The 23,838-nt window shown below is 38.2% G+C and overlaps 4 protein-coding genes across 6 annotated transcripts in view; all 4 read left to right on the forward strand.

Moving 5' to 3' along the window:
• The window catches only part of LOC146458536 (pyroglutamylated RF-amide peptide receptor-like), a 57,629-nt gene that overhangs the window by 30,776 nt on the left and 3,015 nt on the right, over nt 1–23,838 (forward strand). The window lies entirely within an intron of this gene.
• Nucleotides 1,637–9,221, forward strand: LOC146458537 (tachykinin-like peptides receptor 86C). The gene is made up of 4 exons (XM_085090666.1): nt 1,637–2,286; nt 3,899–4,169; nt 4,691–4,948; nt 7,422–9,221. The coding sequence occupies exons 1-4, from the start codon at nt 2,171–2,173 to the stop codon at nt 7,752–7,754; spliced, it is 978 nt and encodes a 325-aa protein (XP_084946792.1). The 5' UTR covers nt 1,637–2,170; the 3' UTR covers nt 7,755–9,221.
• Nucleotides 10,127–21,007, forward strand: LOC146458538 (pyroglutamylated RF-amide peptide receptor-like). Its single transcript, XM_085091050.1, has 5 exons — nt 10,127–10,281; nt 14,365–14,516; nt 15,225–15,495; nt 17,255–17,509; nt 18,143–21,007. The coding sequence occupies exons 2-5, from the start codon at nt 14,401–14,403 to the stop codon at nt 18,476–18,478; spliced, it is 978 nt and encodes a 325-aa protein (XP_084947176.1). The 5' UTR covers nt 10,127–10,281; nt 14,365–14,400; the 3' UTR covers nt 18,479–21,007.
• On the forward strand, nt 15,513–16,708 carry LOC146458539 (uncharacterized). The gene is given in 2 exon segments (XM_085091058.1): nt 15,513–16,029; nt 16,032–16,708. Coding segments are annotated over 2 exon segments (507 nt in total). The 5' UTR covers nt 15,513–15,951; the 3' UTR covers nt 16,461–16,708.

Genomic DNA, 23,838 nt, shown 5'->3' on the forward strand with positions numbered 1-23,838 from the left:
GCGTTAAGCCCTGGTCAAACGGCTTTCGATAATCGATGATAGTTGACAATAGTCGATGACACACGCGCATGATATGCGATAAAAGTCAGCTCTTATCCGCTCTCCTCTCTTCGTTTGATACACACCCTGGTTCTTCTCCTCTTCCATCAGCGCTATCTAGATTCAATTCCCGTTACTTTCTCCAACAACTGAAGAAAACGAAGTAAGCTGCCGCCCTCTTTCGCCGCGAAATATTTATGCTTTCAAAGTTTTGTAAGTTAACGGGACGTCATGTTTGCAATGTTCCCTGGTCAATTATCGTCGGCTATCGTGAGATTCGTTGCGCCGTTTGACCACCCATTTGATAGTTGATAAAGGTGGCTGATATTTTTGACTATTACCAACCAACATGCACCGTTTGCCAAGGACTTTAGATATAGCTTCTGCCACCCTTGTTGTTTTCTTTATTTTACTAAATTGACAGTTTTGCAAACAATGCAAAGAGGCGCAAGCATAAACCGATCGAGTTGACGATCGTTTAAGGTGGCCGAACACAGTTTGCGCGCGCTTTACAGATTCTGCTAGTGATGCTATTAAGCGCGCGCTAGGGTTGTTGTAAGCAAATACTATCGACCACTCGATTTTATACCAAAAGGTAAGTTTTGCTCTTAAAATAACTTAGTTTCTCGTTTGTGAATCCTTGTTCATTTATCGCCGAACAAAGAAATTGAGTTCACAATGAGCTAAGCCTTTTTGCACGCCTGTCATCTTTCTTAGAAACCCTAATTAAAAGCCACGCATGCGCATTTGAACAAAAAATTGTGACTGGTTATTTTAATGGAAATAAACTGTTTTCTAAGGAACTGCTCGTTAGAATTTCGTGAAATTTGACAAAACAGTAGTTTTCTAAAAGCGTAACTTGCCTACAAACCAAAAACAAAATCTAACAGAGGGTATCTTCAAAAAACATTAAAGTGCAAAACCAACATTTACAGGAGATCTGTCTGTTAAAATTACATGAAAGCAGCGTCACTATGTCAGTATTTTGTGGGTTTTTCTGGATACAAAATATGGAAAAAATCTAACGAGTGCATTTTCTAAAAATTAAGAAAAACCATTATTTGTGGACGGTTAATAGCTAGCTGCGTTGCCATGGCAACGGCACCTTGTTCAACAAGAAGTATCAAAAATTATTCCTTCTTAGTTAATCTTGCACCATGCTAATTTTGGGTACTCAGAAGTACTTAGTTTTCTAATAATGTTTACTAACACCTGTGTAATGGAAAAACTGTGTTCGGCCACCTTAAGCAACCGGGATTACGAAATGTTTGCTTGTAAACAAAGATTACAAGATGATGATGATGATGCATGACACAGGCAGCCGGGGAAATGGTAGAGGGCAGGTGAAGCGGTCTCGTCTTTCTTTTAATAAGATGATGATAATGATGATGATGATGATGATGATGATGATGATGATGATGATGATGATGATGATGATGATGATGATGATGATGATGATGATGATGATGATGATAAAAACAAATGACCCTCCTTTCAAATAAATAGCTGCAGGTCACCATAACTGAACAAGCTTCTCTGAAGCTCTTCCTTCTTCAGCCAGCAATGTATTGGCTACTCACAAACTGATCATGAGGGTTTTTTCATTGGATTGAGTTGGATTGGGCTGGAGAACCTTGAAGCGGAATGCAAGTCCTATTTTTCTTTCACATGTCATATAAAAGAAAGAAAGAAAGAAAGAAAGAAAGAAAGAAAGAAAGAAAGAAAGAAAGAAAGAAAGAAAGAAAGAAAGAAAGAAAGAAAGAAAGAAAGAAAAAAGATAAATAAAAAAATCCTAGGCCAAGGAGCCAGAAAGTCTGGAGCATTACCATCTTAAACGCGTTTTCCCACAGTAAGCCTAAACAGAATTGCTCCTAGCTCCTTGACTGATTGCGTCATGAACATGAGAGATAGTTTACGACAGGTTTAATTTGGAGGGCACATGATGTAGTATTCTTCTCGTTTAAAAATCAACCATGTTATGTGGTATTAAAATTTTGCAGACGCAAAATATCCCGAGAAAGTTCTTATTATAATTTTATACGTTGTTTACAATTAGTATTATTACTATTATTATTATTACTATTGCTTTACACAGGGAACACAAGCATCTCCTGAAGGCCTGTCTTTATACATGGAGTCTGAACAGGCAAAAGTCGCCATAACAGCAGTGGTTTCCGTACTGACAATTTTAAATATCGTCGGAAACTCTATGGTTTGTGCTATCGTACTGAAGAATCGAGACATAAGGTAAGTTGGGAACGTGTGATATACGGTGGTTAATCTGGTTGCTACTTAATATCAAGATTTTTTCTTTCTTTTTTTTTCGTCGAATAAGTTTGCAAGATAACTTGCAAAGTAAGTCAATTGCTTGATAAATTTGAATTTACATGTAAATCACTTGCATTCTTTTTAAAAAATTTCCTTTGCTGTGTGAAAATTTAATTTAAGGGTTCGACTAGCTCTTTATTTGTTTTGCTTCTTGTGCAAATAACATTTAACTAAACAGCGGTAGAACAGTCTTCCTTTTCTCAACGTTTTAGAAACTAATTTGGTTAAATATAGTAATAAAGTTAAAGTTAACATATGCTTATCACTATCTGATAGCGCTAATAAAATAAAAACTCTGAATATTGAAAGGGCATAACAGTTTCAGTTTTGTCTGAAAATTTCGTCCAATACATCGAATGATTTCGGAGAAATTCTCTTCTGAAAACTCGAAATTTAACAGAGAATGTATGGCTCATTAACGTTTTTGTCACCCAGCAATTTTGCAGTTTTTGATGGCTGATATTTTCTTAAATATTGCTTCCAAAGAGCTGAAAATTGCACAAATTGCTTAACTTAATCAGCTCTTTCAACTTTTGCATTTAGTTGATATATACGGCTAGGGCTTCAATGAGTTAAGCCGTATCCCAACGAGGAAAAATGAAGTCTGAAGTCTGAAGTCTGGAAGGCCAAAATCTCGAAATTATTACATCCCTAAAAAGAAAAGTAATCTCGTAGAATGTAGTTCAGCTCGCGGTTGCCATTTGATAAAATGACATTTCCAAAGTGGAAGTCTGAAGTCTGAAGTCCCTTCTCGGCCCGGTAGGAGAATCCCTTTCCAAAATGAAGAAAAATTACTTTTCTTACTGTACCTTTTTTCTTTTTAGCTCATATTGCTGTTCCTTTATTGGGTTTCATTACGTTACGTTCAATTTTGGCGCTTTCCTAAAGTTTTGGGAAAATCCAGAAATCTACGGTGGTGTATCCAAGACGCCCTCTATTTGGCAATCATGACGTAATTACCTAGTCATATGACGTCATCACTTCAAAGGAAACATCTTTGGACGTATAACGTATCCTCCAAGTGTCAATGCCATAGCTTTAATCAGAGTCTCGGAGTTAAGGAGGGGGGCGGATTCTCCCTGGCACCAAATGACGAAAAAAGCCCAGTCTAGATAGGGAAAACCCTGTGGCTAATTGCCATGTTATTTACATATCCTGTTCTGGATAGTCACATTTTGCTTTCATCTTCTGACCAAAAATTTCCTATTTTGTTTCTATCTTTTATTGAAAGAAATTGCACGTTGTAGTTTACGACCTACTTTGCAAGGAAATTTACCTGTTTTGTAGTCTAAATTTATACTATTTGCAAGCACAGCGAGAACGTAAAATGTCCAAAAATCATGTAAATAGCACTGTACATTATATTTTAATGGCTCTAAATCTGGTTTCCATAAGATATGTTGGCATAGTTGACTTTATTTTGAATAGGATTAAGAACACTTTTTTTAAAAGAAAAGAAAAAGACGAAATGCTTTATTCCAGCCACTGTTTTATGCTTGAAAGATAAGATCAATTCACCATTTTTCCACAGAACACCAATCAATTACCTTCTGGTGAACCTAGCTGTCGCCGACATGACAGTGGCCACGTTTCTTACTCCACGATACATTTTTCTCCACACTTTCACCCACCCAGAGGGGGTGACTGGCACAGTACTCTGCAGGTTAGTGACAGGTACTAACTTGGCCTGGGTTGCAAGTGCCACCTCGGTATTTACTTTGGTTGTCATATCAGCTGAACGCTACTTTTCTGTCATGTACCCCCATGGAAACAAGAGAAAGCTTACTAACCGCAAGCTCAAGGTATGCTAATACTGTTATCATAATAACGGACCGCCAGAAAACTCTACAAAATACAAGACATGCTTCTACATGACAATAATTCTACCTGCATAACACTTACAACAATACTTTATAAGCGTGAGAATGTTCTAGCCACAACCTACTTATTACTTTGTATGCACTAAAACAGATCAGACAGACAAAGATAGCTCACAGTTCATTGTGTTCCTATTATTACGAGCCTCGTTTACCTCAAACCTAGCCACTTATTTTGTTTTGTAGGCGTTCCAAATTTTCCTGTGTTGGCTGTACAGTTTAGGATTAATTGTACTACTTTCGACCAATCACAATTGAGTTACTTTGTTGATTGTGCTATAAATCGTCAAATGTTGACCGGTGTATATACAGAATGTTCAACAACGTACTTTTTAAAAAAAAAAGAAATACATAAAAGCTATAGAATGTGCTCTATAGTTTTAGACAGCATTAAGGTATAGAGCAGTATAGGACATGATTCATTTCACTTGCCATTATTATTCCAGGTTATTATACCTTGTTCTTGGATCTTTGGAGTGGTTATAGCTATCCCAAAGTTTATGGTCAGGAACGTGGACAAGGAGGTGAATTCATGCAGTCTGAAGTATCCCAGAGAATGGATGGGCAAAGCGGAAAGCTTGACTTGGTTTTTGGTCTTGGCTTTCCTCCCCGTCACATTGATGGTTATTCTCTACTCGAGAGTCATTTACAAATTATGGTGCAAACGTAATGGGACTAATGGAAGCAATATTGGCCGACAACAGGTTTGAAATAAAAGCAAACTAATTAAGTCTGTTTAAGTGTCCTTTCAAGTGACGAATAATGGCCTTTTCGTTTCTGAAATATCTTCTCTCGTTCCAGGGAAATCAAGTTTTTTTGTTTAAAAATGAAGACGTCACAAATCGACTCGGTGCAAGGATAATCTAAATCTAAATCTAAATATCATTATGTCGTCAAAATCGTATTCATAAAATAAAGAATAAAGCGTCTTAGAATTGTGTTTACTTTTTTTTTACGACAAAGTACTCTACTATGGCCTCCGATATTACAGGATACATTGCTTATTTATACCAGGTGTTACTTACATACATTAGGAAAATGAATAAAATAAAATAATTAATTAATTCTGAATAAAGCAAAAAATAAATAAATAAATGAAAAAAAAAAACAACAAACAAACAAAAAAAGGTTGGGAAACCGCTATTTATAAGGGAATGGTTTACCAAGGGTATCCATACGATCCAACAACTTTCGGTCAATATCTAACTTTTCAAGAATTTCAAGCTAAATATCATTGTAACACAAACTTTCTCCAGTTCTATCAAATCTTGAGTGCAATTCCTTTGCGTTTGAAGAACAGAGCGCGAGTCCTAGGGAAAAACATGATCCTCAATTACAGAGAAAACTGGGAATCTTTCTTACTGAGCGAGACTAGTCAAATCAATTTTGAAACGTATAGGGCACGAGACTATTATCGCCTACTTCTCGTTAAGAAACACTGATCACCTCACGCTGGCCCAGAAAGATGGAAAAGAGATATTTCAATAGACACAAAGAATTGGACAGATGTTTTTAAAATGGCTTCAAAATTATGCAAAGAAAATAAGTTGAAAGAATTTCAATTCAAATTTATTTATAGGATTGTTATCACAAAGAAAAAACTCTTCAGATGTGGGATAAATACAGACAGTGACTGCATTTACTGTAGTGAGCCAGACTCCATAAATCACACCCTCCTCTTCATGAAACTCTGTGTATGTAAGTAAACTAAAGACCAGTTCACTTGTACTAAACGAATTTATTACAATATTCAATTATAAATACAAAGTTGAAAATTTGTACTTTAACAACGAAAAAATACCAGTAACGTAATTATGCTTCTCATAAACTGACTGTTTTTTTTTTTTTTTTATTGTATTAAACTAAGATCAGAAATCGTTCCTACTCCCCCATCCCCATGCTAGGATCGTGTTTACGGCAAACGTGAGATTCGCGTTCATGTTTTCTTGAAAAAAAAAAAAGAGTACATAGATGAGAATAGTGCAAAACAATTCAGTAAAAGCTACTCAATTTTACTGAGAAACTGAAAACAACGAGCGGCAAATAAAAGATAAAAATGGTCAAGAGGTCAATTTCTGTCGTTTGCCATAGACCTAATTCTAAAACTCCCTAATATCTTAGAAAATATCGGAGTGATGCTGCTCAAACTTGGCACCAGTAACGTACCTCAGACAAGGTACAAACTGTGCTGTTGCCATGGCAAAAATTTTGCCATCGGGTCTATTTTTTGCTTGATTGACGTTCTCATTTTTTTGTCTTAATCAGACGTCGTTTACTCCCAATGAGATGGTGAGAAGACGTACGTCAATATGAGCACTTCGTGTGTTTCAAGTAGGACTGTCTGCCTCTCGTTATCTAGTCGAAAATAGAGATAAATCGTTCATAACAAAAACGGACTTGGGACCGAGTCAAAATGGGTCTTCTTTTGTATCTTGCTGGCGTACCTTACTGGTGCCAAGTTTGAGCAGCATCACTCAACCCTTTCCCGACATATTAATAATTTTGTGATCTATCTTTGTACTAAGCAATTTAAGACATGATCAGTTTTTGAACAAAAACGTGAATATTTCTGGAACGAGAGAAGATATTCAAAAAAGGAAAACCCCATTCCTGATCTCTTTAAACGGCCTTTAAAAAAGGCCTAGTTATTTTTCACTTCATATGCATTTTAATAAAACTGATTTGGTGGTGGTGATTAAAATAAATTTGCTCTCAGATAAGGCGGAGGGTACGTTGTTTTCATTGCATTCCGTCATTAACCTGCATTTGACTTAACATTGCTTGGTTACGACGACGTGCAGCCTAATCAACTTATTCTCATTTTTGAGTTCATTGAAGTGAAAAGTTTGCTCCCCCCCCCCCCCCTCCCTTATTTCACTCAAAACCCAAAGTTGTTTTCATTATGAGGTACGCATCTTCTATAGACTCGACAACTCGTTGCGTTCGACGTAGAAAGAACGCACTCCTTATAGAGATAGGAGTCGACATTGTATGGGACAATCAACGAATGAAAGGGTCTTGGGACGCGTATCAGGCATGCCAGGCAGGGCAGGGTGGATGACATCATCACCAACTTGGCAAAGCAGAGAGAGCCTGGGATCGAGATAATCGAACGCACTCCCTTATCTTTTATTACTACTAGCTTGTAATGATACTGAGCTGTATTTTTTTCTACAGGGTGTGTTAAAGGTACGGAAGCGAGTCACCTTAATGGTTATAACTGTCAGTGTCATCTTTGCAGTATTCTTTCTACCTAACACGATTAGCTACATCCTCTCCACTCATATTCCCGGTTACAGCATTCATGGTGTAACACAAGCTATTGCTAACACAATGCTCATGCTCAATTCCGCTATCAACCCAATTGTGTACGCTCTGGTGAATCAACGATTCAGGGAGAAGATCAAGGGAATGATCTGCTGCATGTGCCGACCGGCAAATAACAGGATCAATATCCAGAGGATCGAAATTGTTAACAGGGCCACAGATCCACCCCAGGAAACAGGATAAAGTTCCAAGCAAAATACGGGAAACATAGACATAGGCATAGACAAAGACGTTGTCAGTACACCTAGCTATGGACGGTAACACTGGTCCTTCAGACTTGGCAAGCAAAGTATACAGGAGCGGATGAGACTTGGCTAAGGAAAAGGCGACATACACATGTTTTAGCCTACATTTACATTTTATTTCGGTTATAAGTCTACGTCCACTCGTGGCATTTGCCACTCGGAGCAAAATTTGTAAATTTAAACTTCTTTTAACCAATCACCCAAACTACTGGGAACAAGAGAGGAGGGCACGTGACTTTGCACTGAGTTTGCACTATATCACGAAGATTGCAAAAAACTCAACCGGAAAACAATCGTTTGTTTTGCTGAAAATGCAAACAGGGAGGCTCGATTCATTGAAAACATCAACATAAGACTTGAATAGGGGCAGGTGAGGATAAGTTTGCGCGAGAGCCTCCAATCCCAGTAGAGAGCCGCACGTTTGTACTAGCCAATGTAACAACATATGGAATGTTTTGTGACGCAAATCAAGTTAAAACTTGTTATGGCCGGGACACACGGTATTGCAATGCGACTGACCTTATACTCAATCAGCATTTTCACGCGAAATGGCCGCCAATGTCAATTAGGACAGACATTGCAAGAATTACAGTGTTTCTTTTTGAAGAGAAATGAGAAATGACATGAAAACTAATTATCCTGGCCATCCTAGCAGAATACTTTTGACGGTTGAAGTTGCTTTCTTCCCCATTAGAAGAACCATTCTCCTTCTAAAATATACGGTAACAATACCCTGATCAATGTTAAATGATTAAGCAAACCATGGATACTATTAAACAAATTATTCTTGCTGTGCTCTTCAAACATGAATGATAATAAATTAACAATTTAGTAATAATAATAATAATTAATATTACTTAAAGGAGTGTTGAGCAACATAGTTTTTAAAAATGAACAAACGGACAGTCCGAAGGAGAAACCCTGGCACTCTGTTCAGTGACCAGTCGCCGTCGAGAATGCATTTCCGGTGGAAGTTACAGGCGAATGTCGAGGTTAATTCATTGTATATTTAGAGTTGCAAACGTGTTCACTTTCTCCTACTGTGTTGTTTAATGTAACTCTTAGTGGAAAACTATCTAAAATAAAAGACAACCTATAAAAATACACACAATTACGCTATGTGATCAGCTGGAAAACTTATAGAGTTTTTTAATTAAATTTGTTTAGTCGTGGTTGACGCAATCTCCGTATCATCACTAATGCATCCGACGAATAGGAATCATCACATGGCGGGATTCAGGATTGAAAGCTTTGTACAGGGAGCCCGCACCTCGAATTAAAACCAAGTTTAAGGATGGTGCCTACTAATAAAGAAGTATTTTTGTGTGGTTTTTGACTATGCGGGGAAGGCAGATCTTAGCAAGGGCTATTGAAATCCAAAAACAAAACTGGGGGTGACCACGCATTTTTTGGTGATAAATAACTAACAATTTTTCTAAAAAAAGACACACAATAAAATGGAAAGCCATGTATGGCTTTTTTTTTTTTTCCAAATTGAAGCTTTTTCTTTTTGGAAACCAAGAGCACTTGCTAAGTTCTACTTTCTCCGCATAGTTTTAAAACGCTAAAATATCCCTGTATCAGTGGGCACCACCTTTAGGAAACCCAACTATCTCGAGATGCGCAGAACGTATGCGCAGTAACAAAAGTAGGCACCGTTCTTAATCAGCTGACGATTTGCTGCTGATGGGCTCAAGAGGGTCTGGTACAAATGCCGTGGTTCTGCATGAGAGGTCTAGAACCGAGACTTTCAGGCTCCTAAAATTGTCCAAAATTCATTAGTTACACTAGAACTCGCGGTTTCTCTGTTCAGCATTTCCCATTAGCTGAACGTGAATAAGGTATTCCAAATACAGGCTTTTTTCATTAAAGGCATAAAAAACAGTAACAACAACTCGACGTGAAGGCTTCCTGTGGCATTGCGATCGTTATTTTTCATTCGTCACTCGAGATACGCCGGTATCGTATCTTTTTACTCGTTATTAACTCTTTCTAGAACGTTTTCGCAAGGGGAATTTCTTACTTTCTTTTGTCTCAGTTTTATCGAGAAAAATTATGCAAATTAACGGCAAGTTTGAATTCAGCTGTATCCTAATCTGACTTGAAGTTGAAAATTTCTGATTATGTCTCAATTGCTGACGTTTGCAAGCCAATCATAACCTCACGGTTTGGATTGGTTTCATTCGTTCAGTCCATTTCGTTCCATCTTTCTTTGCTGAAAATACACTCAAACGTCTTGATAAGGGTATTTCAGACAGTGTGCATGCACGTTCGCTGTGCTTGTCAAAACATTAAACTGTCTTAATTTTAAGCCTGACAACACGTCAATAAAAAGGGAAACAAGGAAATTGAAATATTAATTAACATCTGCGAGGCACTATAAATTATAGCTTCTGTTTTCCATGTTAGTTGCAGTTTCGTAAACCTGCCAAGTCAAGATAAGCACACTGGGTTTCAACTCTGAGGTATTTGAATTCCTATATATTACTTGTTCTTTGTGTTTTAAAAACCGTAGTACATTTACTGGTAGCAAGCACATTATTTTGAACAGTACAACTATTATTATTTACCGTGTATTGGACAGGTATATTTTTACCGGACACTCCGGAGAGTTTCTGCATTTCAAAACTTAAACAATTTCTTCCTCTGTGTTTAAGCCGGGGTATGTCAAGAGTTTAACTCCTAGGTTAATGTGACCTTATTTCAGCATTTCCTGAACGATAATGATGTTTCATTTTAAGAGCGTACAAAAATCTTCAATTTTCAGTATAGAAAATAAGCCCTAGTGCACACGGTCGGTCTACGTGGGGGAGTAGTTTGCGAGTTAAGCCCTGGTAAAACGGCGATTGACAATCGATAATAGTTGACAATAGTCCATGACGTTTAAAACTCACGCACTCGTTTGACCGCCATCTATCATGCATTGTCATCAACTATCATAAACTTGAACGTGAACAAATTCCTCATGTAGTCGATGATAGTTTTCCCTGTTTGACCACACGCATGATAGTCGATAAAAGTCAGCTCTTTTCCGCTCTCTTCTCTCCGTTTGATACACTCCCTGGTTCTTCCCCTCTTCCATCAGCGCTCTCTAGATTCAATTCCCGTTACTTTCTCCAAAACTAAAGGAAAACGAAGCAACCTGCCGCCCTCTTACGCCGCGAAAAATTCATGCTTTAGCATGGTTTTTCATTCCTGAGGTATTGCAGATAGAAGGCTTTAATACTGTAGAAAATTATTCTTGACGTTGTATTTCTGCATGAAGGTTGTAAAAGTTATCAAGGTGGTACCCTCGTTCTCGAAAGAGCACGAGAGATTTTCAAGGTCTACTTTTTTCCAAACTTGTTTACTCAAATAAACTGATTGTTCGATATTATTTGATTTAACACGTCTCCTTTCGTTTTTGGGTTAGTGCTATTACTTTTCTGCCAGTGGGAAATAACATCTCGATAGAATTTTGGTAAGTATAGGTAGCAGTTAAAGGGAAAGGATGGATGGTTCGTGTGGCAGATAAATATACTGAATAACATATATGAACCTAAGTGTTGCGTACAGAGAAACCTTTATGTAAACTGTGTATCCCAGCTCTGAACAACCCGGCCCACGTATTGTTTTAAAGCAAACAGTTGCCAATGTGCTAGAAGTAAGCATTAATTTTATTTATTGGGAATTTTACATGTAGAAAATTACTGAAATTTACTCTAAAATGAAACTGTCTTCACAACTTTCATTGTGTTGATATTTAAGTCCCAAGAGTCCTTTTTTGTGTGTGTTGATTGCTGGGACACAATGAATTGTTCTTGAACAGGAACATGTATATTTCTATCAAGAAACAGCTGACAATAAAATCATCTTTTGAATTGATAGGAAATTATGTATAACATTCATTAGCATATGGTGACCATTTTGGAACTAAAGTAAAACTGAAGTGAACATGAACATTCTGAATTGGAGAGCATGCGTAGGGTCAGTGTGCGGTGGTATTTTTTGTGAGGCGCGTGGTTTCCGTCCCTTTACGCCAATTTTAGAAAAATTTATACCGCCTTGACATAATAATTCAATGTTTAAACACTTGCTAAAGAATTAAATGCAAAAGTTAGGAGGAAAACATAAACGAGGAGCTCAAGGATCAGTTACTTAGGCTAGTAGTGAGACTGTAATTTTTACCTTAGCTTAAAGGACACCTGCTGTAACATTCTGGTCAATTAAAAAGCAACAAGGTGATGTGGCATTAAAACTGTTTAGATGCAAAATATTTTGAGAAAATTGTTATTCTCATTTTATAAATTATTATTATTATTATTATTATTATTATTATTATTATTATTATTATTATTATTCTTATTATTATTATTATTATTATTATTATTATTATTATTATTATTATTATGACAGTTGTAAAACTTAGGCCCGGTTCATACGTCGAACTTTACATGAGCCGAACCTAATACCTATTAAGGTCGACCCAAATAATTAAGTTCGGCAGTTGATTCAGATGTCGAACTCAACTAAAGTCGAACTTAATTAAAGCTAGAGTGAAAAAGTAGATTTTCGCGGTCAGCGGCTGTTGTTTTTACTCAACAAGATTCAAAATGGCGGGAAAGATGAATTGTGACATGGAAGAGCTTGTCTGGTAAAATAATAAAGACAGGCCAAACACGGCTCCCACTGGTCGAGATAGGAAGAATATGAACTTCAAAGCTAATTTGCTCTTACGAGTACGTCTTTCAAAGATCTCCCTTTTCTGTACGAAAGTAAGGAAGGGTCTTTGTAGATCTCCCGTAGCAGAGGCTGATTTTCTATCAAGTGTCATTTACCAGGAGCCATAATCAGGGACGGAGACCGTAACGAGATGCCATTTTGACTTGTGGGCTTGTCCCCATGTATTGTACCAAAAAATCTGTTTTTAGAAAAAAAAAATTGCGCATACGCGCGTCCGTGCACGCGTGTAAACGGCTATGATCGCGCGTGGAGAAATTGAAATTTTTTTCTACTCGTTCAAAATGGCGTCCAAATTTTAAAATTCTGCCAGGGAATATCTCCTCAGTGCCCACATTTAAGGAATTAGACTCTCACAAAGAAAAGCTAACAATTGAACGAAGACGGGAAAAGTTGGAATAAGCGGCCTATTGATCACATGACTCTCACAGTAAAGTTAAAAAGGCGCCAAAACAGTGGCGCTGCGTGCGTTGCTACTGTTGAATGAATGAAAAAAAGCTTACACTCTACGGACATGTACTCAGACAGGTAAGGACTTTTTTATCTTAAGTAAATCTTTACTCAGCTGCTTTCCGTGTCACCTATAAGGTAGTAGTCCCACGCAAATTTGCGTGTATTCACGCAGGTTTATGACGTGAGGGGGGGGGGGAAGCAATTTTTTCTAAAAATAATTTTTTTTTGGTACAACTCATGGGGACGTGTGGACCCAACGCTTACGGTCTCCATCCCTGATTATGGCTCCTGTATTTACTCATCTGAATTGTTTTAGGTTAGGCGCAGAAGGGCGATATTCCATAACAAACGGGTTTTGAGTTTGTTTTGTAGTGCCGACATTCTTTCGCGGAGGTTGACTTCTGAAAGAGTTTTATTTATAAGGTTATCGAGGTAACCTCTGATACATAATCTCTGTTTGAATAGAGTAATGTTTTCTTCAAATGTTATTTTTGAAGATTTTGTTCTGAGAAGTCTTGACGTTTCGCCTTTGATATAGCCTGTATTGGAAAGTTTCTGTCGGTTTGAAGTGCGTGTGCACTTCAAGAATATATTCTTTTTTTTTTAATCTTTCGCATCTCAGACAAGTATATTCAGTTGTTTCGAAACAAGAAGAACAAGCAAATTCCTCTTTTCCCGCCATCTTGTTCAGAATGAAGTCCTTTGCGCACATGCCAAGTCGATGGAAAGCACAGACCTCTGGGATAGATATAATTTATATAATTTATACGTAACGTATGCATTTGGTTCGGCACATGAAAAGTTCGACGTCTGAATCGAAGTCGAACTTTTGCCGTTCTATTCGACTGGCGCAGTCGAATAGAACGGCGGGTCGACTCAAATACAAATCTGTCGATCCTAACTGATTCATACGTCGATCTTTACATGCGCCAAACCAAATGATTAGGTTCGGCTCATGTAAAGTTCGACGTATGAACCCGGCCTTATGTACCGTATTTACTCGAATAAGCGCCGCCCTCGATTAAGCGCCGCACAAGGAGCGGAATGGTTAATAAGCGCCGCCCTCAAATAAGCGCCCCAGCTCTGGTGCAGCGCTTATTCAAGTGTTCCCATAAGATGATAAAAATACACTGTAATCGCTGCAATGCGATTCTAAGCCAGCAATGGGAATTTGTTCTCATCAATAGTGATGTTTTTCAGTTCAAAGTGAGTATATCTTGATGCTCTTTCAATCAGGTCGTCGTCGTCGTCGTCGTCATCATCATCATCATGATAATTATTATTATTATTATTATTATTATTATTATTATTATTATTATTATTATTATTATTATTATTATTATTATTATTATTATTATTATTATTGCTTTAGACAGGCAACTGAAGCATCTCCTGAAGCCTAGCCTTTGTACATGGAGTCTGAACGCACAAAAGTCGCCATAACAACAGTGGATTCCATTCTAGCAATTTTAAACATCGTCGGGAACTCTCTGGTTTGTGCTATCGTACTGAAGAATCGAGATATGAGGTAAGTTGGGAACGTGTGATATACTGGTTGTTGCGGTTCTCACAACCTCTTATTTCTAATTTCCATATTTTATTATCTCTGGAATTGAAATTGATGTTATTTCCATGTACTACCCGAAAATCTACATATCATTTACCTCATTATGTCTTATTGCGTTCGACGTAGAAAGAACGCACTCCTAATAGCGTTTGGAGTCAAGATTGTATGGGACAACGAATGAATGGATCTTGGGACGCGTATCTGGCATCCCCCGCAGGTTTTGCAACTTGGCAACGGAAACAGAGCCTGGGATCGAGATCATCGAACGCACTCCCTAATCTCTAGTCTCTATGTTATTTACATGTCTTGTTCTGGATATTTACATGTTGCTTTCATCTTCTATTCAAACATTTTCCATGTCATTTTGGCTGAAATTTACATGCTTCTGTAGCCCAAATTTACATGTTATTTGTTTGCACAGCAACAACGTAGAATGTCTAAAAATCATGTAAATCTTAATTAACATATAAATTTTGAGCGTTTACAAGGCAAAGTTATCTTGCGGTTCTCCTCTTGTTTGTTTATGGTTTGTTTGTATGTCGTTGGCTTTATTTGACTACATTTCGTTTTTAAGAGAAAACAACAGCAACAAAAAAAAAGACAAAAATGCGTTATTTCAGCCGCTGCTTGATATTCCAAAACTAAGATCAATTCACCAATTTTTCACAGAACACCAATCTGTTACCTTCTGATGAACCTAGCTGTCGCCGACATGACTGCGGTCACATTTTTCGCTCCAAGATACATTTTTATTAACACTTTCACCCACCCAGAGGGGATGACTGGCACAGTACTTTGCAGGGTAGTGACAGGTGGAAACTTGGCCTGGGCCGCAAGTGCCACCTCAGTTTTCACTTTGGTTGCCATATCTACCGAACGGTACTTTTCCATCAAGCATCCCCATGGAAACAAGGGAAAGCTTACTAATCGCAACCTGAAGGTATGCTGATAATACAGTAATAATAGTAATAATAATAATAATAATAATAATAATAATAATAATAATAATGATAATAGCAACAATAATAATAATAATAATAATAATAATAATAATGATGATGATGAACGAGTGGAGAAAAAGCTTGAGAAGGAAGTACGTGGACTAGAATGGCAGGGAAAGTTGCTGACTGAGAGGAAGTCTGATTTACAGCTGTGCAAGAATGAGTGTTTCAGTTGGCTGAATAAATGGAGATCATGCCCCTCGCACACTATTGCCGGTGCATTTGAACTGTACAAGCAACTTTTGCCCACAAAGCTATACTCCAGTAAGAAGACACACACGAGTTGTCCCGGGGATGTGAAGTGTAGGCTATGTGGTCATGTCCAAGAAAGTGTCCTGCACATTCTGGCCGGGTGTTCTGCACTAGCTCAGAACAAGTATTTGCTCAGACATAACATGACTTTAAAAGTCATGTTCTACGAGCTCCTACGTGACCAAGATCTTCTTGAGGAAGTACCACCGTGATGGTGGTACCATCGCCAGTGATGCCAAAGCCGGTGTACAAGTCAGAACAAGTAGAAGCGTGGTGGGATGTACCTGTGTATGCAGAACATCAGGAGGTGCAAGCCAACCGAGTCGATACGAGGGTTGTGATTCATGAGAGCAAGAAAGTCATGACCATAGAGATGAGTTGTCCATGGATCAGTAATCGAGAGAAGAAGAGCGAGGAGAAAACAATGAAGTATGGTCCCTTGAGGGGGGAGCTGAAGGAGCAATATAAAGGATACGAGGTGCACCAGTATAATATTATCATGGATGTGCTTGGCGGCTGGTCGAAAGAGACAGAGATTAGTGTGCGATCACTGGTTGGGCGAAAGACTACTCAAGTCCTAGAGAGAATGCAGAAGGCGGTTTTATCGGCGACGCTGAACATTGCAAGAACTTTCAAAGTAGTAACATGCTAACGTTATATTATACCAAGATTGATAGACCAGCCATGAATAGTTATTTGCATGAGTTTTAGACTTTCAGACATCTAGACTATGACTTTTATATATGTATATACATTTTATTGATTTATTCATGTGCTATTTTAAGTTTCGCTTGGCTCACAGGTTACGCTACGCGCCCTGTGTTGCTTTCTGATACTGTGCATACAGATACTTTTACTGCACATAATAATAATAATAATAATAATAATAATCATCATCATCATCATCATAATAATGGTCTTTACTTCTCATAAGATAAACTACATATCCTATGTTACACTTTCTTTAAGTGAAGCCAGTGAAGAACCTGGCTTATACAGAATCTCTCGCTGTCTCCAACTTAACACTAGCAACTTGATGCCAAGGTCCCAAGCATTTTTATAAGCGTAGTACCGATATCTTACCCCGATAATCTTGAACGTCCCTCCTAGAGGGTTGTCCTGCCCTTTTTTCCCGTCCATATCTGGAACTGACATTGAAGAGGTCATGGCACCTTCAATACAATCATCAAAAACTAAGAATAACACGTGATTTCTAACGCCATGTAACTAACTTTATTATTTGTAGTCAACTTAAGTTAACTGGAAAGGCCTAATCATGCATAAGAATTCTACTTTCTTTTCGGTCTCCTCCTTCTTTGTAACTTAATTTAAATTATTTTATTGTATCTTGTAGTTTGTAATTTCTTTGTGTGGGAATAAAATTTCTGAGTCCGCGAAGGGAATCGTGCCTATAACATTCATTCCTTTGCCTTTTTGCCATTCCAGGTGGTTATACCTTGTTCTTGGATGTTTGGGCTGGTGATAACTTTTCCAACCTATCTGATAAGAAATTTTGACAAAGAAACGGATTCATGCCAGCTTATGTGGCCCAAGAAATGGATGAGCAAAGCTCACAGCTTGGTTTGGTTTCTTTTCGTGGCTTTTCTCCCCGTCGCATTCATGGTTATTATATACTCCAGCATCGTTCATACATTGTGGTGCAAACCTGCAGAGCCTAATGCAGAAAACAACCGACAACAGGTTTGAAAAAAATGAAAACAAGTTCTTTAGAGTGGTTTCCAATTGAGTGTCGAAAGTAATTGCGTTTTTGCTTTGGTTTTCCATTACTACGCTCTGTGATTGGTTGACAAAACTCCCGCCACTTTCTCAACCAATAAGATGTAAAACCCAAACCCAAACGTGTTTTCGCCAAACGCGCTTTCCCGCGCTTGGTGCCGGTTACTTGAATTTGCTTTGAATTCTGATTGGTTCATTGCGGTGTTTGCACCTGTTATGATTGGTTTTGGTTTTACGACACTCGATCGAAAACCGCTCTAATCTCGATAATAATACATTTGCTGCTGTTCAGTGAGAGATTTCCTTTTCAAAGGGATGAGGAGAAAAGTTGTTATCTTTTTATCAGTCTTTTTGAGGAGAGGGGGACGACGTTCGCATTGCGTTATTAAACTGTGGTTTCAGGTTTGCACACAGGTTAATCGAGTTATTCTCTCTATGAGTTCAGTGATTGACTGTTTCATTTTTACTGCTTTCTTCACTCCAGTCACTTATTCTGTGTGTTCCTTTACCAAGAGATAAGTCAATTTCAATCTAAGGCTGGCATCATTCTTAGATTTGGGAATTCATTTCTAATGATATCGAACTATGCTCACACAGGGTGTGTTAAAGGTACGGAAGCGAGTCACCTTAATGGTCATAACTGTCAGTGCCATCTTTGTGGTTTGTTGGCTGCCTCAGACGACTAGCTACATCCTCGCCACTCATATTCCCGGTTACAGCATTCATGGTGCAGCACATGCTACTGCTAGCACAATGATCATTTTCAATTCCGCTATCAACCCAATTGTGTATGCTCTGGTGAATCAACGATTCAGGACGAAGATCAAGGGAATGATCTGCTGCATTTGCCCACCAGCAAATAACAGGATCAGAGAAATTCAGAGAAACGAAAGCGTTAATAGAGCCACAGAACCGACGCAGAAAGTAGGATAAAGCTCCAAAGGGAGACGTTTGTTACATGTCAAATGTACAGGACGTACACATAGACATAGACAAGCTAGACACAAACATAGACATAGACATAGACATGGACACAATAGAAACAGACATCAACATAGACAAAAGCATTGACATAGACACACACTTAGGTATAGACACAGGCATAGACACAAACATAGACATAGACAGACACAAACGTAGACCATATACCACATGGACACAGGCATAAACATAGGTATAGACATAGACATAAACAAAGACACAAACATAGACACAGACACAAACGTAGATATAGATATAGACATAGCCATAGACATGGACGAAGACGTAGAGACAGTTATAGTTTATTTATTGCGGACAGTGAACATAGTTATGGTAATGGTGCAGTCTTAGACTTTCCAAGCAAAGTGTACAAGAACTGCTGGGATAAACAGAAAAGTAGAGTGCGTGACCTTAAACACTTTGAACATCATGAAGATTTTGATAAAGTGTATACTGCACAACAGTCTGTTGAAATTCACGGAGGGAGATCAGAAAGCGTAGATTCACGCGCGTGAGCCTCACTCCTGTACTGGGCGGCGCGTTTGTTTTTTGTTGTTGTTGCTGTTGTTGGTTTTTTTCTTTTTTCACAAATATAGCTTTTCTCTCGAAGCTACTGGAAAGGATTGCGTCTCAGCAGTTCATTGGTTACCTGATGAAGAATAAACTGCTGCGAAATTTAAGTCAGCCTACAAATAGTTCTACAGAACGGAAACAGCAATGGGGCGTGTTCTTAATGATGTGCTTTTGGCAATTGGTATGGAGTGCCTCAGGGCTCAGTACTGGATCCACTTTTATTCTCCTTCTACTTCGCATCGATTAAAGATGGGATAAGAGCACATGGCATGGACTGCATGTTGTATATAGATGACATCTAACTCTATTCAGCTATTAATTCCAAGTTTGACCCATCTCCTGTCATATCTAAACTCGACAGCGCGAGAGCTCAGACACTCTGGCGAGTTTTAAATCCAAACTGAAGACTTTTCCTTTTCTAGATATATTCTAGGTATAGATTGTAATTTTATGGTCTTTTATATTAGTATAGTGTAAATCATTGAAGTATCATTATTGTACATTATACATATTTAATTTTCCATAGTTGTAAGAGCATCAAAACATATTGGGATGCTCCTAATACCTTAGTATTAACAAAAGTTAAATCAATGCTTGTTTGCAGTCTAAATGAAGTCCAAAAATCGCTCAGGCCGCGACATACGGTACCACAATGCGCGTAACGTTCTGCACAATACCTACTTTCACACAAAATGGCTGTTATTCTGAATTAAGGTAGACACAGTGCGAATGATAGCAGTTGAATGAGACAGTTGTACATCATATTTCAAAATGGCAGAAGGCCAAGTGAGGTTTCCCTGTGACCGGTTATGATCATTCAGTTCTTTCTACTTCGAACTTGCGCCCTCGATACTGGCGGCTTACGGTCTATGACCAGAAGGGACCTTTGTTGTTTATTATGTATTTATTGTCGTTTTAGAGGAGAGTTTGTTAAAGAGAGGCGTCTATTCGATTTCTGCGAAAACAGAATTTAGAACTAACCAACTTTGGAGCGGTGCAAGATACATTGAAAAAAATAAACAAGTAAAAAACAAACACCTTTCAACTCGTTATCGTCAGTGGTGGATAGGAAAGTACTCAGGTACCCTGTTGTTGAGAAGGCCAGACGGTGGGGTCGTTAACTATACACAGGTAGTTTACCAGACAGGGGGAGTAATATAAAATACCTGTTTTGGAGGGCCGTTCACTGGATATACACCTTGTTTTCTTTGTTTTGTTTTTTTATAAGAACGTCTAATTTTGGAGCTGAGGCTGAACGTTCTTATCTTTTATTGCGACTTGAGGCTAAAAACGTTCTTAAGATTTTCTTAAATTACATGGTATACACTACATGTATTTCAGTAAATCAACGAGGACGTGACCAGGAAACCTATCAAAATGCATTGTCTGATGAGATATGGTATCAAGAACTGCTGATTATGACAAACCGAGAAGTGTGTCACCATTGTTAATGTTATACAAAACATGCCCTTATGTATTTTGGTTAATTTACATTTATTACCTTGATTTTATATACAGATTAGCAATATAAAAACGTTCTTAATCGACTCTCAGCCTGAGGAATGTTCTTAATAAGTTCTTAAAGTTTTGGTTAATCTCAGCCTCGATGTTCTTATCAAAAAGGTTCTTATAAAAAAAACAGAGTGTAGAGCGGTAATTGCAGAATACGTGGGAGTTCACCACATTCACCGTACAGGATTAAAATTCATTGAATATGGTCCTAAATGTTGTTCTCGCTGACAACTGATACAAAAGAATATCAGACTAAAGTGTACCTGTCGTATTGCGCATGTGTTTATATATTAGCAAGCGCAAAGCAGAAAAACGGATAACTCACCGCTCGTCTTGGTGTGATGATTCCTGGTGAGGCGATGTGATAGCGTTGTGAGACAGAGAATACGTCTGGTATTGTCCTGTTAATTTAAAAAAAAACAAACGTTCATTAACAGTTTCATTACAGTTTAATAAGGAGACCCTAGAAACAAAATTGGTGTGACACGGCATCATCAACTAGATTTGAAAAGTCGTCCTTGCGTTCAACTTTGGTCAACTTTTGTTTTGTAAAGGTCCCTAATAAGCAGACTCGTACCCAGTCGCTATTTACGTGTTTTGTGGGGTGAGAAGATTGGATACGAGGATGGATTGAGGCGCTATTTTTTCTTCGCCTCTTCCCAGGACACCCCGCGCGCCTCAATCCATCCTCGTATCCAAGCTTCTCACCCCACAAAACACGTAAACAGCGACTGGGTACGAATCTGCCCATTAAGCGTCCAAGTCCCAGAGACAAAATCCCATTTCCAAGAGCAAAATAAATAAAGGAATGGACAGAAGAACGAAAAAAAAGATATGATATAATATAATAATTCTGCATGATTATTTCTTCATTCGCTGTTTTCCCGATTGAGTTTTTTCCAGGCTTAATTGCCCGGGGTGGGGGGGGGGGGGGGGGGCACTCCTCAAAATATTTTTTTTTTTGTGGGCGTAGGGGGAGGTGTACGGTTCGGCTCACCAAACCGTGACCCTATTTAAGACCAAAATATGTAACCTTTTCAAACTTTTAGGATCAGCTGGATAACTTATACAGTTTTTAATTAAATTTGTTTAGTTGTGGTTGACGCAACCTCCGTATCATCACTAACGCATTCGAACACTCCATCATCATATTGCCGGGATTCAGGATTGAAAGCATTGTACAGGGAGCCCGCATCTCAAGTTACAACCAAGTTTAAGGACGGTGGCTACTAATAATGAAGTATTTTTGTGTGGTTTCTGACTATGGGGGGGAAAGCAGATCTCATTAAGAGCTATTGAAATCCAAAAGAAAATTGGGGGAACCACGCATTTTTTAGAGATAATTAAGCAACAATTATTCTAAAAAACAGTCAAATACAAAGTAATGTATGGCTTTTTTTTCCAAATTGAAGCTTTATTATCTCTGAAAAATGCATGGTTACCCCAAATTTTCTTTTTGGATACTAAGAGCACTTGCTAAGTTCTGCTTTGTCTGCATAGTTTTAAACCACGCAAAAATATCCCTGTATTACTAGGCACTACCTTTAGGAAACCCGACTATCTCGAGACGCGCAGAACGTATGCGCAGTAACAAAAGTAGGCACCGTCCTTAATTAGCTAACGATTTGCTGATGGGCTCGAGAGGGTCTGGTACTGATGCCGTGATTTTGCATGAGAGGTCTGGAACCAGGACTTTAAAACTCCGAAAATTTTCCAAAATTCATAAGTTACCCTAGAATTCGCGCTTTCTGTGTTCACCAACTCCCATTAGGTGGCCTTGAATAAGTTTTTCAAAATAGGAGGTCTTTTAACTAAGGGCATCGAACAACAACTCGACGTGAAGGCTGCCTGTGGCATTGCGGTCGTTATTTTCCCCTCGTTACTCGAGATTCGCCGGTATCGCTCTTTGTCACTCGCTATCTATTGTTTTAGTAGCATTTTCGCGAAGGGAATTTCTTACCTTCTTGTCTCTCAGTTTTATCGAGAAAATTATGCAAATTAACGGAAAGTTCGAATTCAGCTGTATCCTGAATAATTTCTGATTATGTCTCACTTGTTTTAGTTGAGTGGAGCTATACTGATGGATTTGACAATTGGTGTGGCGCCATGTGGTTGAAAATTAAAAATAACTTGTTAACCGAGAGAACGGCTCAACATTTATGTCCGACCATTCAGCTCAAAGTGTTGAGGCTGTTTTGGACAGGCAACTGTTATTTGAATATTGTTAGGAGATATTCTAGTGACGACTGTCAATTACTTCAACCAAAGTTCTGTTGTCGGAACGTTTATTAGAAGCAAATTTGCTTGAAATACCTAATTAAACGCGTATGAACTATTTTTAACAGAAAGATGTCGCACAAAGTGCAATTTCAATTATGTGTCGATCAGCAATGAAAAATCAATAAAACAAAAAGTTCAAAAAATCACCGCTGTCATACCAAATTCAATAGAACTGTAAAGTTTTTACTGCTAACCGAGTTAGCAGAAAGAAAGCAGGAAATTAGGAAAGTTAAAAGGCCATCAAACGATCCGGGAATACAGGAGACAACGTTTTAAGTGTTTTGCTGACGTTTGCAAGCCGATCATAACCTCACGGTTTGGAATGGTTCCATTTGTTCAGTCCATTTCGTCCCATCTTTCTTTACTGAAAATACACTAAAATTCGACTAAAACGTCTTGAAAAGGGTATTTCAGATTGTGTGCTTGCACGTTTTTTGTGCTTGGCAAACCATAAAACTTTGCCTTAATTTTAAACCTGACAACTGGCAAATTAAAGAAAAAGGAGAAAAAAGGTAAGGCGGCTCCTTTATTGAAATGGTAATTAGCATCTGCAAGGCAGTAATTATATCGCTTCTCTTCCATGTTAGTTACTGTTTATGCTGGTACTATTTTGTGAACCTGCCAAGTCAAGATAAGCACACTGAGTTTCAACTCTGAGGTATTTGAATTCCTGTATACTATTTGTTCTTTGTGTTTTAAAGAACTTAGTGCATTCACTGGAACGAGACGTTAGCTCCAGTCTGAAATTAAACTGTGGACTGTTTGTTATCATTCAATATGTCTTTCTTGTTTGCGTCTCGGTTACGATAAAAAAATTTGGAGCATCAGACTCTTAAAGGTACAATTACCCTCGACTATCGTCTCGAGTATCTCTTTTGCTTTGCTTACTGGAAGAACGATGGTGTACCCGAGTAGGAAGGTTGGAGGGTGAGGGTACTTGCAGCATT

This window comes from Pavona decussata, unplaced genomic scaffold, assembly GCF_977016875.1.
Source record: "Pavona decussata unplaced genomic scaffold, jaPavDecu1.1 SCAFFOLD_233, whole genome shotgun sequence".
In the NCBI taxonomy this organism is placed as follows: Eukaryota; Metazoa; Cnidaria; class Anthozoa; order Scleractinia; family Agariciidae; genus Pavona; species Pavona decussata.